We start from the raw sequence: 19,502 nt of genomic DNA, 5'->3' as shown, positions 1-19,502 counted from the left end.
GAAGAACATGTGCAGCATTTATCAAGCTGAAAGACCTGAAGAAAAAGTTCAAGCCACAAGTTGCAATGTGGAAGGATTCTAAGAGTAAAATACTGAATGATGCAGGAAGCATCGAAAGAAGATGAAAGGAATATACAGAGTCACTATACCAAAAAGAATTCAGCTATTTCAGGAAGTAGTACATGATCAAGACCCAAAGGTATTAAAAAAAAAAGTCCAAGCTGTACTGAAGGCACTGGCAATAACCAAGGCTCCAGGAATTGATGGAATACCAACTGAGATGTTTCAACAAATGGATGCTCCATGCCAAGAAATCTGGAAGACAGCTACCTGGCCAACCAACTGGAAGAGATCAATATCTGTACTCATGCCAAAGAAAGGTTATTCAACAGAATGTGGGAGTTATGACACAATACCATTAGTTACCACACATCAGTAAAATATTGCTGAAGGTAATTCAGAAATGGTTGCAACAGTACATTCACAGGGAACTACCAATATTCAAAGCAGGATCAGAACAGGACCTAGAATGAAGGATACTACTGATGTCAGGAAGATCTTGGCTGAAACCACAGAACAGCAGGGAGATGTTTACCTGTGATTTCTTGACTACAAAAAAGCACATGACTGTGTGGATCATAACATACTATGGAAAACAACGCAAAGAATGGGAATTTGAGAATACTTAACTGTGCTCGTGTAAAATCTTTACAAAGACCAAGAGACAGTCATTCAAACAGAGCAAGTAGGTATGCATGGTTCAAAATCAGAAAAGGTCTGCATTAGGGCTGTATCCTGTCACTGTATTTATTCAATCTGCACGCTGAGTAAATAATCCAAGAGGCAGGACAATATGAAGAAGGACACAGCATCAGAACTGGAAGAAGACTCATTAAAAACCTGTGATATGCAGGTGGCCCAACCTTGTTTGGTCAAAGTGAAGAGGACTTGAAGCATTTACTGATGAAGATCAAAGAGTACAGCCTTCAGTATGGATTACAACTCAACACAAAGGAAACAAAAATCCTCACAACTAGACCAGTAAGCAACATTATGACAAATGGAGAAAAGACTGAAGTTGTCAAGGATTTCATTTTAGTTGGATCCATAATAAGCAACCAGGGAAGGAGCAGTCAAGAAATCACACGACGCACTGCTGCAAAAGACATCTTTAAAGCGTTAAAAAGCAAAGATGTCACCCAGAGAACTAAGGTATGCCTGATCCAAGCCATGGTATTTTCAATCACCTTATATGCATGCAAAAGCTGGACAATGAATAAGGGAGATCAAAGAAGAATTAATGCCTTTGAATTAGGGTGTTGGCAAAGAATACTGAATACAACATGCACTGCCAGAAAAACAAGAAAGAAGCAAAACCAGAACAGAACGCTCACTAGAAAGGAAGATGGCGAGACTTCATTTTATGTACTTCAGACGTTATTAAGTGGGATCCTCCCTGGAGAAGGACATTAGAGGGTAAAATAGAGGGTCAGTGAAAAAGAGGAAGATCCTCAACGAGACAGGCTGACACAGTGGCTGCAACACCCGGCTCGATCATAGCGATGATTTTAAGGATGGCACAGGACCAGGCGATGTTTCGTTCCGTTGTACACAGGGTCGCTATGAGCTGGAACCAACTTGACAACACCTAACAACAGCAACTACAAGCTCCTCATAGCACTGGCCACAATAGCAAAAAGATGGAAACAACCTACGTGCCCATAAATGGATGAATGGATAAGTAAAATGTAGTACATACACGCAATGAAGTATTACTCGGCAATAAAGAAAAATGAGTTCCCAAAACATCTTGGATTCTGGGTAAGCCTGGAGGACACTATATTGAGCAAAATAAGTCAATCACAAATAAACAAACCTTGTCATGTTCTTACTTTTATGCAATCACACAAACAAGTATACAGAAACTAATGTTCACTAATGGTTACCAGAGATGGTTGTGGAAGACAGAGAAATTCACTCCCTGAATAACAGACAGTTGTAATTTTTAGTGATGGAAAAGGTAACAGAGCTTGATGAAGGGTTATGACTGTCACTGTAGTTACCCAAAAAATTCAAACCTGTTGGTAATTGCTATGGCCTATATAATTCTGAAACAACCAAAAATATACATGCAGGTATATATGTATGCGTGTAAGCATATACGTGTATAGGTATGTACCTATATTGTGTATATAGGTATATGGGCATGTATATGCATCTATGTGATTGTATGCACCTATATTCACATATATAATAATGCACACAGAGGCACAATTACAGATACTTCTTAGACATAACCGAACACTTCACAGGACTGGATTTCTGGGTTTGAAGGGTTAGGACCACGGTCTCAGTCTTGGTCCATCGGCATAATGTAGTTCACGAAGTTATGTTCTACGTCCTAGTTTGGTGAGTAGTGTCTGGGGCCTTAAAAGCTTGCGAGCGGCCATCTAAGACACAACTATTGATCTCTACTTGTCCAGAGGAAAAGAGAAATAAGGAAACAAAAATCTTAAAGAAGAAACCAGTCTACACAACAAACCAGTCCACAAAAACCATGGCCTCATCTACCCGGAAACCTAAAGAACTTGACGGTGCCCGCTCTAATCAGTGTCACAACAGATGGACCCTGACAGAATGAGAGAGAAAGGTGGGGCATGACCTCAAATTCCTAAAAATAATAGTAATAATTTAAAAGAATAGATTTCCAAGACTTACTAACTGGTCTCTGTTCACTGGAGTAAGGGGAAGAAGGAAAGTCAGGAATAGGAAGAGGATATAGAACGTGTGGCTAATTATTTCCCTGAACAACTGCCTCCTTTGCTGCGACACAAGAAGAACTGAATGGTGTCTGGTTACCATTACTGAACATTTTGATCAAAGGCTCCACAGAATAATGCTGAACAAAAGGGAGAAAATCCAGAACACAATTGCAAATTCTCATGGACTCCAGACCTTCTAGAGCCATGGAAGCTGGTTGAAGCCCCAAAACTACCGCCCTGAGATAATCTTAAACCAAAAATATCCCTTGACATCTTCTTAAACCCAAATACTAGTTCAACTTAACTAGTAAAAAATACCTGCCTTGAGCATTATGCTCTTTTAAGAACTACCTATAGGGGATCAAACTGACAATAGCAACTTGGAAGTTTAAGTAAGAACCTTAAAGGGCAGTGAGTTTATGTTAACGAGGGAGGAATAACTCAGAAAACGAGGGCGAGAATGGTTGCACAACTGGGAAGACTGTAATCAATGTCGCTAAACTGCACCTGCAGAAAATGTTGAGATGGTTTATGTTTTGCTGTGTATATTCTCAACAACAAACTAATTAAAATTGAGAAAAAAAGAAAAAAAAAAACAGAGTTACTAGGCTGGTTGACACTGAAGGACTCTCTGACACTCTTGCCCTGACATACTCTTCAAACCTTGAACTGAAACTAACACCTGAGATCGCCTTGTAGCTAAATAACAAATGGACTCAAATAATAATGAGCATCACCTGTAAGGACCACATTACTCTAGAAAAAATCAGTCTATAAGCATTTCATATGAGACCAAACAGACAACGAATACTTTAAAACAAAGATGAGAATGTAAGAATCACTATTCATTAGGGAAATTTTAGATTAATAAAAATGGATCAGCCAGAAAAGAAATAATGAGAATGTTCACGCATTTTGAATAATGTAGCCAGTCACTGAACACCTTGGGTAAAAATTGTTAAATGAAAACCTAAACTACTCTGTAAGCTTTCACAGAGAACACAGTTATTATTTTTAACGAGAGGGTAAAGAGGAAAGCAGAGCAGCCCTCAATTAAAGGAGACCAAAAAGATATGAAACAAAATGATTGTGTAGATCTTACTTAGATCTTGATTTGAACAAACTAATTGTACAAAGACATTTTTGAGACAATCCAGAAAATGTGGTTATGGAATTGGTATTAGAAGTTACCAAGAAATTACTGCTAGTTTTGTGAATACAGCTTTGCAGTATATAAGAAGATGAAATATGAAGGGACAAAACTACACGACATCTGATATTTGCTTTTAAGTATTTCAGCTAAGGAAACAGATGACATAAATGTAAATTCTTAATAACTATTGGATCAAGGTAATGGGGGTATACTGTACTAATCTCTATTTTTATGAAAGTGTGCGATTTTCAAAATAAAAAGTTTTTAACAATGGCAACAAAAAAAGAGTAGGAGCAAATGTAAGGGCAAAATTTAACATGTTTTTGCTTGGTAAGTCCACCAGTTATGTCCTTCACGTGTTACAGAGCCACAGAAGTAAGTATAAATGTATGCTACAGAACACATGGTAAAGATGAAACTGGTGAAAACAACACAAACAAGGAGGGGAGAAATAGTAAAGGTATAGACATTTTGTAGAAAACTGTATTCAGCTGGGTTTTATGTATATAAGACGTTGAACGTGAACCTCATTATAATCACAAATAAAATACTTAAAAACACACACAAATGAAGACGAGCTGTGAATCAAACTGGTTCACTATCAAAAAAAAAAAAAAGGCAAAACACAACAGGTGACAATACTGGAGAAAACAGGCTACAAAGAAGGTATGAGACACACAAAAAAAGAACCAAAAGGCAGGAGTAAATCTTTCCTTATCAGTAACCACCAAAAAAAAACAAAACAAACCAAAACCCTTGCCTTCAAGTTGATTCTGACTCATAGGGACCCCACAGGGCAGGGCAAAACCGGCCTAGAGGGTTTCCAAGGAGCGACTGGTGCATCTGAATTGCCACCATCTGGGATAAAGGCTGGCCTGTTAACTGCTGCGCCACCAGGGGCACATGAGTAACTATGGTGAATATAGACTAAATACTCCAAAGACAGGCAGTATGTGGCATGATGTATAAGAAAACATGATCCAACTACATACTGTCCACAAAAGATACATCTTAGGCCCAAAGGTACAAACAGGCTGAAAGTGAAAAGACAGGAAAAAAAAAAAAAAAAAATATATATATATATATGTGTATATATATATATATATATCCTATGCAAATAGTAAGCCAAACAGCTGGGGTAGCAATTTTAATATAAAAAAGGCAGACTTTAGGTCAATTCTATTTCAAGGAACAACGGAAGACATTATATAATGATAAAATGGTAGATTGATAAGATGTAACAATTGAAATAAATAGGCACCTAGTATCAGAGCACCAAAATGTATAAAGCAAGCACTGATCGAATTAATGAGAGAAAAAGACAACTCTAGAGTAATACAGACAGTTCCCGGAATATGAATGAGTCCCGTTCTTAAGTCTGTCTCTAAATTGAATTTGTACGTTAGTTGGAACAGTGAGGTATGGTTTGCATCTAATGTCAGTTAGTCAAATGTTTTTCCTACTATATAGTATATTTATCTGTGCATAAAAAGCATTAAAGAAACATTTCCAGATTAACTAAAACATCTTTAACATATCAATACTGTACTAACGATTTTTCAATGATGTTTTTGCATTGCGAAGTAGGTACCCATTTGTTATTACGTACCATCGTATGTACCTCAAATTTTTAATATAACAGAAAGTGATGAAGCGTTCATCTGCCTGTAGTTGAACGGTTCCGTACATCACTTTTGATAATGGACCGAACATCCACAAAGAATATCAGTAAGGAGACAGAGGATGCTAACAACAGTACATAAAAACTAAACATAACGAATACATAACTTCTCCACAACATCCCATATATATTCTTCTCCAGCGCACATGTAGCATTCTCCAGGATGTTAGATCCACATGTTAGATCACAAAGTCTCAATAAAATTAAAAAGACTAAAAACATACAAATTATCTCCTTTGACCAAAATGGAGTATATTTAAAAATTAATTACAGAAGCAAAACTATAAAATACACAAACATATGGAAATTAGAACAACACACTAATAAACAACCAATGGATCAAGAAAGACAGCAAAAGAGAAACACAAAATACTTTGAGTGAAATAAAAATGAAAGTATATCAAAACTTGTGGGACACAATAGAAGCAGTATCAAGAGGGAATTTTATAGCTATAAATGCCTACATTAAAAAAAAAAAAAGACCACTAATCAATCACCTAATCATACAAACTTGAAGAATTAGAAAAAGAAGACCAAACCAAGCCAAAGCCAAAACAACTCACAGGAAGGACACAGCAAAGATCTGAGCAGAGAAAAAATAAAATAGAGAACATAAAAACAAGAGAGAACCAAAGAAATCAGAACTTAGGTTTTTGGAAAGAGAACAGAACTGACAATCCTTTAGCTAGACCTACAAAGGAGAGACGATGCAAGCCTCTAAAATCAGAAATAAAAATAGAGACATTACAACCAACCCTACAATAATAAAAGGATGGTAAGAGAATAGTATGAACATTTGTATGCCCCAAATTATATAATCTAGATGAAATGGACAAATCCCTAGAAACATGTAAGATTTACATTCACTTAAGAAGAAATAGAAGATCTCAAACAAACCCAAAACAAGAGAAGGGATTAAGTCAGTACTCAAAACTTTGCATAAAAGCAAAGTCCTTGATCAGACAGCTTTACTGGGTAACCCTAACAAACATTTATAGAAGATGACTCCAATCTTTCTTAAATTTTTCCAAAAAATACAAGTGGAGAAAACACTTCCTAATTCATTCTGTAATACCAAAGCCCAACAATAACACCACAAGAAAACTACAAACCAATATAGTTTATGAATACCAAAATCCTCCACAAAATATCAGCTAACTGAATCAAAGACCATATTAAAAGATCATCAACTGGAATCAAGTAGGACTTATCCCATAATTCAAAAGTGGTTCAACAGAAAAAAAAAAAAAAAACAACGTAATACACCAAATTTGCTAGCCCAAAGGACAACAGTTCGAATCCATCACCCACTCCTAGGAAACTCTATGGGACAGTTCTACTCCGTCCTGTAGGGTCGCTATGAATCAGAACCAACTTGGCAGCAATGTTTTGTTTGCGGGGCGATGGGGGGGAACAGAACAAAGAAAAGAACCACAAGATCACCTCAATCCATGCGGAGAAAGCACCTGACAAAATCCAACAACCTACCATAATAAAAATAATCAAAAACTTAGGAATAGAGGGAAAAATCCTCCATCTGATGGAGAGCGTTTATGAGAAGAGTCAGCTAACATCATACCCAAAGGAGAAATACTGAGACGTTTGCCCATAAGATCAGGAACAAGGCAAGGATGCCACTCCCACAACTGTTACTCAGTACTGCAGTGAAAGTTCTAGCCAAATCAACTTAAGAAATCAAAGGAGGAAGGGTGAGAGGGAAAATAAAAGCTACCTGCATCAGAAAGGAAGAAGTAAAACTATCCCTCTCAGACCAGAGAGAATCCACAAGAAGGGTACTAAAGCTAATAAAGGAATTCAGCAAAGTGGCAGGGTACCAGGTCGATAACTTAAAAATTAGTCAGGTTTTTATACAACAGCAAAGAGCGTTCTGAAAAGAAAATCAAGAAAACGAAAACATTACAATAGCATTTAAAGGGAATAAAATATCTAAGAGTAAGTTTAACCAACAAAGTTAAAGACCTGTACACCAAAAACCATAAGAAATTACTAAAAGGCATTTAAATAGAGCTTATTAAATAAGTGGAAGGACATCCTGTACTTAAGGACTGAAAGACTTAATATTATGAAAACAGTAACACTACCAAAAGTAATCTTTAAATTCAATGCAGTACTCATCAAAATCCCAATAGCCTTCTCTTCAGAAAAGGAAAGCTCAATCTTCAAATTAATATAGTAAAAGAAAATAAATAAAAGGTATATAAGAACTAAAACTTTTCCTAAAATACTCAGAATAAATCATAGTTGAGATAATGCTTTAGGATTTAGGTTTTAACAATGGATTCTTAAGACACCGAAAGCATGAATAACAAAAGACAAAACAGTTAAGTGGAGCTTTATCGAAACTAAGGGCTGGATATGAGGGGTAATGGGGAGTGCTTTCTTCGTGGGTACTTAATTTCTTTGGGAGGTCATAAATATGTTTCTGGAACCAGATAATGGCAACAGTTGTACAACATTGTGAATATATTAAATGTGCCTTAAAATGGACAAAAAAGTAACTTTTCCACATGCATTTTACCACAATATGAAGATGGCTACTGACAGACAAAAATAAATAAATAACACTGAGCTGCCAAAGGCCCTCTCTCTTCCTCCTTAGGGTGAGGAGCCCTCCTCTCTTCTAAGAAGCTCTGCCATCTCTGAGACAATTTACCTTTGGTAGAGTCTATCAATGATAAATTGTTATCAAACCAAATATAAAAAATATGGAGTGAAAATCAAAAATGTTACACAAATAAGGATGTTTACATTCATCTTCCCCCCACCAAAAACAACAAAGGGTATATATTCACAGGGAGGAAAAAACACAGCATGCACATATATATCATCATGACCTTTACAGAAATTATTATGTTTTAAAAAACAGAATGGTCCAAAGAATACATGCAATATATTTTAATATATTTTAAATGCTTAAACCACAAAAATATGAACTGGTACAAAAAAAAAAAAAAAAAAAGACATTTTCAAAGCAGTACCTGTATGTAATCAATCCAATGATGGAGAAGAACCTGAACTCCACATTCTACCCTATTAAACAGCTGGTACAGTAGGGACAAATCCTGAATTCTGTTTTCATCAAGAAGATGACTTAAGCCTGCATATTAGAAACATGAAAGCAAAATTAGCAATACAACTATGCATCTCAACCCATATGCTATAGTAACTCATTAATTTCAGGTTATTCTGCCAATAAATTTATTCTGGATTAAAAATGCTAAATCCCTCAAGTTTACAAGTGATAGTAATATCAATATGTTTTTATTAGTAACTAGGTCGACAGCAAAAAAGAAAAAAAAAAAGGCAATTTATTCTCCTGGAATAATTGTGTTTCCAGTCACATAGCCCCTGTCTTTGTATATTACCCCAGGGTTCAAAGTAATCCTTCAAAAATGTGTTTTAAATTGAATAGTAATAAAATAAACATGTTTCTTTGTAATACAGATGTCACTGGGCAGAAAATACTTTTGTGGAATTAGGAACTATCTCCTGGGTTCTGCTACTTACGCTTCACAAGAAAAAGATATTTATTTTTACATAAGAATAATCTCAAAAAAAGAGGCTAAACAATGTGTGCAAATATCTGGACAAATCTTAAAAAAAAATCGAGCAACAACAATAAAACCATCAACATGCAAAAGGATACACACAATATATTTATGTTTTAAAAACACTTATTCATCATCCAATTACATGGGAGTAATTCTAGGCCTCTAATTCCCAGGAAATAACAAAACAAACAAACAAAAAGAATGACAAAATATTCTAGAGATAAAAAATTTTAAAACCCCTTCTGGGTTTACTGTTTTAGGACATACAAAGAATCTAAAATGAGAGGAGTTTTTAATACACATAAAAAATTTAATCCCCACTTTTCAAGTTTCCACTTGTCTAAAAAAGAAAAAAAAATTGTAAATCATAATAACTCTAAACTGAAATAGCATTTTTAAAGGCTTTTAACATCTTTAAAATACAGTCATCTTATATACTCTATAAAGATTAGTCACTGGTAGGATTAAATCAAGTTTCAGAGTCTCTTTTGAAACTCACTTTGGTCTTTTTTTTCTTACCAGTCTCCTTCCTCTCTCTCTCTCTGTCTTTCTCATCTCTCTCTCGCACGCATAATATATATTTTTTAATTGTTTTAGGAGAAGCTTACTGCTCAAGTTAATTTTTCATTCAAAAATTTATACACATATTGTATCGTAACATTACTTGCAATCCCCACAATGTGACATTGCAATCTCCACAACGTGACAGCACACTCCCCCTTTCCTGCCAGTATTCCCTATGTCCATTCAACCGGTTCCTATTCCTTCCTGTCTTCTCATCCTGCTTTTGGGCAGAAGCTGCCCATCTGGTCCCATATACCTGACTGAACTCAGAACCACATTCTTTTTTGTTTAATAGTCCCGTCTAACGTTTGTCTGAAAAGTAGACTTTGGGAATGGTTTCAGTTCTGGGTTAACAGTGCATTCTGGGGGCGGGGGACATAGTTTCAGGGGTTTCTTCAGTCTCTGTCAGACCATTTAGTCTGGTCTTCTTTTTCCTTTCTCTACTTCAGATGAAGGTTTACAGACCAACTAGATTCTCATTAAACAGTTAATACAGGTACCATTCTATCATATTGGTTAACAACCCCATGACATGTCAACACTCTCCCTTCTCAACCCTGGGTTCCCTGTTAGCAGCTTTCCTGTCCCTCCTGCCTTCCAGTCCCGGCCCCAGGGCTGGTGTACCCCTTTAGTCTTCCTTTGTTCTATGGGCTTGTCTAATCTTTGGCTGAGGGGTGAACCTTAGGAATGACTTCATTATTGAGCTAAACGGGTATCCGGGGGCCGTACTCTCGGGGTTTCTCCAGTCTCTGTCAGGCCAGTAAGTCTGGTCTTTTTTGTTTGTGTGAGAATTTTGTTCTCCAGTTTTCTCCAGCTCTGTCCGGGAGCCTCTACTGTGATTCCTGTCAGAGCTGTCAGTGGTGGTAGCCATATAGTTGTAGTGGACTCAGTCTGGTGGAGGCCATGGTAGCAATGATCACAAAAAAAGACCAGGCATACTTACTGGCCTGAAACACTGGAGAAACCCCATCTTAACAGGAAAGCCCTCAGTCTTTCTCCATTGAGTAAAACATTGGCTGTTGGTTTTCCATCACTGCTCTTAATCATACTGTAGAATTTCTCTTGTATTCCAAGCTTGTTCAGTGTTTTTATCAAGAAAGGGTTTTAAGTTTAACCAAATGTCTTTCCTCCATGGACTGAGCTATTCATGCTGCTCTTTTCCTTTGTATATTACTTTGGTGTGTTCCCTTAACTGATTTCCTAATGTTGGTCATACTTGCATTCCTCAGATAAATTCCACTTGGTCATCATGTATAATTCTTTTAACACACTATTAAATTTGGTTTGCTCATATTCTGTTGAGAAATTTTGCATCTATTTCATAAGTAATACTTGTGCTGTAAATTTGGTATAAGGATAACGTTGGCGTCACAGAATAAGTTAAGGAGTGGTCTTCTTCTCTTTGCAAGTTTTAGAAGGGCTAGCACCTATTCTTAATGTTTGGTTGAGTTTCCCCATAAAATCATCCGGTCCAGGGTGTTTTTCATTGGGAGGTCTGTGATTACTGATTCAATCGCTCCACCTGTTATGGGGTCTGCTGACATTTTTCTACTTCTTTTTGAGTTAATTTAGATAGACTATACATATCTATAGGGTCGCTATCAGTCAGAATTGCCTCAGTGCCAATGGGTTAAAAAGGTATATATGTACAAGTTTGTCCATTTCATCTAAGTTATCTAGGATGGATGTACAATTGTTCACTCATCTCTAGTGATTTTCTGCACTTCTGTTGAGCCTATTGTGATGTCTCCCATTTCACTTCTTAGTTTGGTTAATTGCATCTTTCTGTTTTTTGTTAGTCTAGCTAAAGCAACATGGCAGAAGTAAGTCCCTTCTTATCTGTAATTACAGTGAGTGTAAATGCACTAAATGCTCCAATTAAAAGGTAGCAAGTTGCAAAATGGATTAAAAAAACACATGACTAATCCATATCAGTCCCTAGAGAAGGACACCACGCTTGGCAGAGCACAGGGTCAGCGGAAAAGAGGAAGATTCTCAAGGAGGTGGATTAACACAGTGGCTGCAACAATGAGCTCAAGCATAACAACAATTGTAAGGATGGCGTAGGACTGGGCAGTGTTTCGTTCTGTTGTGCATAGGGTCACTATGAGTCAGAACCAACTTGACGGCACCTAACAACAACAACAATCCATATGCTGCCTGTAAGAGACACAACTTATGCCCAAAGGCACAAAGAGACTGAGAGTCAAAGGGCGGAAAACAAATATTCCATGAGAATAATAGTCAAAAGAGCATGGAGTACCATCTCACCCCAACAAGGCCTACATTAATCCAAAAAACACAAAATAGTAAATGTTGGAGAGGTTGTGGGGAGACTGGAACACTTATACACTGCTGGTGGGAATGTACAATGGTACAGCCACTTTGGAAACTGATTTGGTACTTCCTTAAAAAAGCCAGAAAGAGAACTACCATACAATCCAGCAATCTCACTCCTTGGAAGATATTCTAGACAAATAAGAGCCATCACATGACTAGATACAGGCACACTGATGGTCATTGCTGCACTGTTTGCAACAGCAAAAAGATGGAGACAACCTAGGTGCTCATCAACAGATGAACAGATGAACAAATTATGCACACAATGGGATACTACACAATGAAAAAGAACCACCATGAATCCGTGAAACATCTCGTAACATGAATCTGGAAGGCATTATGCTAAGTGATATCAGTCAACTGCAAAGGACACATAACTGTATGAGACCACTATTATAAGAACTCAAGAAAAGGTTTAAACACAGAAGAAAGCATTCTTTGATGGTTACAAAGGTGGGGTGGGCCAAAGAGGGGAATTCAATTTCCAGACAGTACACAAGAACTATCTTAGATGAAGGGAAGGACAACACACAATTCAGTGGAAGTTCCCATCAATGGACTAAATCAAAAGCTAAGAAGTTTCCTAAACCCAACCAAACACTTTGAGGGACAACGTAGCAGGGGCAGGGGTATGGGGACCCTGGTTTCAGGGGTAATCTAGGTCAACTCACATAAAAAAGGTTTATTAAGAAAACGTTCTGCATCCCACTTTGGTGAGTGGCATCTGGGCTCTTAAAAGCTGGCAAGCGGCCATCTAAGGTGGGTCAGCTGGTCCCACCTTACTTGGAACAAAGAAGAATGAAGGACACCAAAGGCCCAAGAGACAAAAGAGGCCATATAAACCAGAGACTCCATCAACCTGAGACCCGAAGAAGGAGATGGTGCCTGGCTACTACCAATGACCACCCTGCCAGGGAACACAGCAGAGAGTCCCTGACGGTGCTGGAGAAAAATGGTGTGCAGAACTCAAATTCATGTAAAAAAGACCAGACTTAATGGTCTGACTGAGACTGGAGGAACCCCAGAACTCATGGCCCCTGACTCTCTGTTAACCCAGAACTAAAACCATGCCCAAAGCCAACTCTTCACAGACAAGAACAGACTGGACTATTAAGACATAAAATGATACTCATAACAGTGTGCTTCTTAGTTCAAGCAGATACATGAGACTAACTGGGCAGTTCCTGTCCAGATGCAAGATGAAAAGGCAGAAAGGGGTATCGGCTGGCTGAATGGACACGTGAAGTCTGGGTTGGAAAGAAGGAATGTACAGATACATTATTTGGATAGCAACTAGGGTCACATAACAATGTATGTATAAATTTTTGTATAAGAACCTAACTTGAGCTGTAAACTTTCAGCTAAAGCGCGATTAAAAAAGAGAGAGAGAGAGAAGGAATGGCTGTACTGATCTCAGTATCAGACAACACAGACTTCAAGTCAAAATCTGTTATAAGAGACACACAAGGACACTGTATCACTGATCAATTCATCAAGAAAAGATAACAATTATAAGCTACGTGCCACCAGTTGCTGTCAAGCCGATTCCAACTCACACTGACACAAATACATACAAACACTGAAAAAACTGAGAGATGCACAGTTCTACAACACAGAGACTTCAACACCCCATTCTCAATAATGAATTGGGCATCTAGAAGAAAGAACAATAAGGATACAGAAGGCCTGAATGAAATGATAAATGAACGAGACCTTACAGACATACACAGAACACTCCACCCAACAAGACCACAATACACGTTCTTCTCCAGTGGATCCTCCTCTAGGCCAGGCCACGTATTAGGTCACAAAACAAGCCACAATAAATAAAACAAAATCAAAATTATACAAGTATTTTCTATATCAACAATGGTATAAAGCTAGAAAGAAAACTTAAAAACATACAAACATATAAAAATTAAAGGACACATTATTAGCTAATCAACAGGTAAAGGAAAAAAATCAAAAGAGAAACCAGAAAATACTTAGACATCAATGAAAATGTAATCACAACTTATCAAAATCTATGTGATGCAGTGAAAGCAATGCTCAGATGGAAATGTGTAGCTATGAATGCCTATATTAAAAGAGAAAAAAAGATTACTACTCAAAAATCTAACTGAAAAACTCAAAAATTATTAAAAAAAAAAAAAAAAAAGAACAGGTCAAACTCAAACCAACCAAAAGGAAGGACATAACATAGACCAAAAGAAAAAATAAACTTCAAAATCAACAAAAGCAGTGTTGGCTTTTTTGAAAGGATCAATGATATTGACAAGCCTCTACCTATACTGACAAAGAAAATGTGGGAGAAGATAACAAAAACAAAAAAACAAAAATAGAAGCATTATAACAGAGCCCAATGAAACAAAAATAATCACTACAGAAACCTGATAACTTAGGTGAAATGAAAAAAATCTACAGAAAGACACAAACTGCCTACATTAATTCAAGAAGAAAAAGAATATCTGAAAAAGCCCATAATAAATGAAGATATCAAATTAAGTAATCAAAAACCTCTCAACTTAGAAAGTCCAGGCATAGGTGGCTTCAATGGGAAATTCTACCAAAGGATGAAGTGATGCCAATCCTTCTGAAACTTTTCCAAGACACAGAACAGGAGGGAGTTCTCCCTAACTCACTCGATGAGGACAGCATTACCCTGTTACAAAAGCCAGATAAAGACACCACAAAAAAAAAAAACTACAGACCTACATCTCTGATAAATACAGATGCAAAATTCCTGAACAACACATCAACAAACCAAATACAGAAGCAAATTAAAAGGATCAGATACTATGATCAATTAGAACTTGTACTAGGAATTCAAGAGTGGTTCAAAATTAGAAAATAAATCGATGTAATGCACCACATATTTAATAAAATAAAGGAAAAGAATGACCTGAGATCTGAATAGACACTGAGAAGGCTTCTGACAAAACCCAATACCCTTTCAAGATAAAACTACCCAACAAGATAGCAATAAAAGAGAAATTCCTTAATTTCATGAAGGGCATTTATGGGGCGGGGCGGGGGGGGAACCTACAGTTAATACCATAAACAACAGAGAAAGACTGGGAGCTTTCCCTTTCAGATTAAAAAGAACACAAGCGTGCCCACTCTCCCCATTCCTATTCAGTATGTACTAGAAATTCTAGCCCTACCAAGTAGGCAAAAAGAAAAGCAAGAAATAAAATCCATTCAAAGTGAAAATAAAGAACAAAACTATCCCTCTCTTTACAGATGAAATGATCCTGTATGAATGTCACGGATTGAATTAAGCTACCCAAAAATCTGTGTATCATTGGTTAGGCCATGATTCCCAGATTTCTGTGGCTGTCCCCCATTTTGTGATTGTAATTTTATGTTAAAAGGATTAGGGTGGGATTGTAACACCACCCTTACTCAGGTCACCTCCCTGATCCAAGGTAAAGGGAGCTTCCCTGGGGAATGGCCTGCACCACTTTTTATCTCTCAAGAGATAAAAAGAAAGGGAAGCAAGCAGAAAGTTGGCGACCTCATCTCACCAAGAAATCAGCACCAGGAACAGAGCATCCTTTGGACATCTGGCCCCTGCACCTGAGAAGCTCCTCAACCAGGGAAAGGTTGAGGACAAGGACTTACCTCCAGACAGGATAGACAGAGAAAGCCTTCCCCTGCAGCTGACACCCTGAATTTAGACTTGTAGCCTACTAGAATGTGAGGAAATAAATTTCTCTTTGTTAAGGCCATCCACTTGTGGTACTTCTGTCATAGCAACACTAGATGACCAAGACAATGTAGAATACCCCAAAGAATCTACAAGAAAGCAATTCAACAAAGAGGCAGGATATAATGTCAACACTGATAAATCACTGTAACTTTTACATGTATCAGCAATGAACAATCTAAAAAGGAAGTTTTTTTTTTTTTTAACTTCATTCACAATAGCCCTAAAAGAATAATACATATCCAGCAATTAACTTAACCTGAGAGATGAAATGTCTGTGCACACGAAACTACAAAACTCTACTGGAAAAAAATTAAAGATGACCTAAACAAATGAAGTACAACCCTCGCTTATAGATCAGAAGACTTAATATTGTAAGCATATCAATACTACCAAAAGCAATCTATAAATCTGATGCAATCACCATCAAAATTCCAACAGCCTCAGGACCACAACTGATGGACTCTGATAGAATGGGAGAAAATTGTGGAATAGAACCTATAATTTATAATAAATAAATTAAAAATGCCTACCAGACTGGTTGAGACTGGAGGACTCCCGAAGACTATTACCCTAAGATACTCTTCAAACCTTGAACTGTAACTAACCCCTGGTGTCACTTTGTAGCTAAATAACACATTGGCTCAGAAACAATGAAGATTACCTATAACTACCATGCTCCTTGTTAAAAAGGCACTTATATGATGCCCAGCATTAACGCCCTGTGTTCATTGCAGCATTATTCACTAGAGCAAAAAGATGGAAATGACCTAAGTGCTCATCAACAGAGGAATGGATAAACAAACTATGGTACATATGTACAATGGAAAACTATACAACAATAAACAAAGATGAATCTGTGAAACATTTCAACAGAGATGAATTTGCAGGGCATTATGCTGAGTGAAATAAGTCAATCACAGAAGGACAAATATTGTATGAGACCACTATTATAAGAACTCAAAAAAAGTTCACAACAAAAAAAGAAAGAATCTCTGTTGATTATGAGGAAGGAAAGGAACAGGAGAGAAAAACACTAAACAGACAACAGACAAGTGGTAACTTCGGTGAAGGGTAAGACAGTACACAATGCTGGGAAACCCAGCACAACTTGTTCAAGGCAAAAAAATAAATCACCTATAAGAGACCAGTCAACAATTGCTTTAAAACAAATATGACAATAGAAGGGAGCAGGGCAACCAGATTAATGGAAACAGAACAACCAGAACACAAATAAAGTGAATGCACACATACTGTGAAAACTGTAATCAATGTCACTGAACAATGTGTACAGAATTGCTGAATGGGAACCTAAACTGCTGTGTAAACCTTCACCAAAAACACAATAAAATACTACTTTTAAAGAATTCCAACAGCCTGTTTCACAGAACTGAAAAATCCAATCCTCAAATTTATTTGGAACTGCAAAGGGCTCTGAATCAACCACTTTGGAAACAGTACAACCATTTTGGAAAATGATACGGTGCTTCCCTAAAAAGCTAGAAACAGAAGTACCATACCACCCAGCAATCCCACTCCTAGGAATATATCCTAGAGAAACAAGAGCCATCACACAAATAAGACACATGAACACCCATGTTCACTAGAGCAGTATTCACAATAACAAAAAGATGTAAACAACTTAAGTGCCCATCAACAGATGAATGGATAAACAAACTATAGTACCTATACACAATGGAGTACTATACAACGATAAAGAACAATGATGTATGTGTGAAACACCTCACAACACGGATGAATATGCAGGGCATTAAAATGAGTGAATCAAGTTAATAATGAAAGAACAAATACCGTATGAGACCACTATCATAAAAACTCATGAAAAGGTTTTCACACAGAAAGAGGCAATCTTTGATGGTTACGAGGCAGGGGAGAGGTGGGGAGGGAAAAACACTAACTAGACAGTAGAAAAGTGGGAATGATGGGGAAGGTAAGGCAGTACAAAATACTGAGGAAGTCTGTACAACTTGACCAAAGCAAAGTCACGGAAGCTTCACAGACACATTCAAACTCCCTGAGAGACTGAATTACTGGGCTGGGCGCTGGGAACCATGGTCTTGGGGGACATCTAGTTCAACTGGTATAACACAGTCTATAAAGAAAATGTTTACATCCAACTTCAGTGAGTAGCATCTGGGGTCTTAAAAGCTTGTGAGCAGCCATCTAAGATACTCCACTGGTCCCACCCATCTGCAGCACGGGAGAACGAAGAAAACCAAAGACACAAAGAAAGATTAGTCCAAACGACAAAGAGACCACAACCACCACAGCCTACAACAGGGTGAGTCCAGCACAACTAGATAGTGCCCAGTTACCACCACTAACTGCTCTGACAGGGGACACAACAGACGGTCCCAGACAAAGCTGGAGAAAAACGTAGAACAAAATTGTAACTCTCAAAAAAAGAGACTAGACTTATTGGTCTGACAGACCAGAGAAAACCCAAGAGTACGGCCCCTGGATGCCCTTTTAACTCAGTACTGAAGTCATTCCTGAAGTTCACTCTTCAGCCAAAGATTAAACAGACCCATAAAACAAAATAAGACTAAATGGGCATACCAGGTCAGGGAAAGGAACGAGAAGGCAGGAAGGGACAGGAAATCTGGTAATGGGGAATCCAGTGTCAAGATGGGGAGAGTGTTGACAACCAACGTCACAAGACAATATGTGTATGAATTGTTTAACGAGAAACTAATTTGCTCTGTAAGCCTTCATATAAAGTACAATTTAAAAAAAAAAAGGGAAGAAAAAACAAAGAATACTATGAACAGCTGTACTTCAACAAAACTGGGGACTCTGACAAAGTCCCAGAGACACATAATCCACATAAACTGACTCAAAAGAAGTAGAAAACCCCACCAGATCCCTAACAAATGTTAGAGATTCAATCAGTAATAAAAAAGGTGGCTTCACTGGGGAATTCTATTAAACATGTAGAGAAATACTGACACCACTCCTGTTCAAACTCTTCCAGAAAACAGAGGACAAAGGAATACTCCTTGTTTCTATGAAGCGAGCATTACCCTGGTACCAAAACCAGAGAGAGAAACCACAAAAATGAAAATCACAGCTAACATCCATTATGAATATAGATGCCAAAATTTTCCATAATATACTAGCAAAGAGATTCCAACAGCATATTAAAAGAATTAAGACATCATGATCAACTGGGATTTATTCCAGGAATGCAAGGCTAATTCAACATTGGAGAATCAGTCAAAGTAACAGATTATTAGAGGAAAAGAAAAGAACCACACGGTTATCTCAATCAATGCAGAAAAAGCATTCTATAAAATCAAGCATCTTCATTCAAAAAAAAAAAAACTCTTAAATAGACAGGTAGAAAAGGAAAGCTCCTCAACACGACTAAGGGCGTTTATGAGAAAGCAACAGTCGAAATTATACTCAGTACAGACTGAGAGTTTTCCCCTTAAAAACAAGAACTAGCCAAGGGTGCCTACCCTCCTCACCACTCCTATTCAATATTGTACTAGAAGTCCTAAGCACAGCAACAGTTGTGCTTATATGTGTCAGCAATGAGAAATCTGAAAAGGATATTAAGAAAACAACTCCATTTGCAATCACATCTAAAAGAATAAAATACCTAGGAATAAATTTATCCAGGGATGTGAAAGACTCATACAGTGAAAATTTTAAGACACTGCTGAAAGAGACTGAAGAAGGCCTAAAGAGAGAGAAA

The 19,502-nt window shown here is 37.3% G+C and overlaps 1 protein-coding gene across 1 annotated transcript in view; it reads right to left on the bottom strand.

Moving 5' to 3' along the window:
* Window positions 1-19,502, bottom strand: part of LOC126069867 (cullin-4B-like) — a 207,916-nt gene that overhangs the window by 131,016 nt on the left and 57,398 nt on the right. Inside the window, exon 10 of the mRNA XM_049873503.1 lies at window positions 8,596-8,714. Within this exon, the coding sequence (XP_049729460.1) occupies window positions 8,596-8,714 (119 nt within the window). The remainder of the gene's footprint in view (window positions 1-8,595; window positions 8,715-19,502) is intronic.

Source organism: Elephas maximus, chromosome Y (assembly GCF_024166365.1).
Source record: "Elephas maximus indicus isolate mEleMax1 chromosome Y, mEleMax1 primary haplotype, whole genome shotgun sequence".
NCBI lineage: Eukaryota > Metazoa > Chordata > Mammalia > Proboscidea > Elephantidae > Elephas > Elephas maximus.
This window is presented reverse-complemented; position numbering and strand designations above follow the sequence as displayed.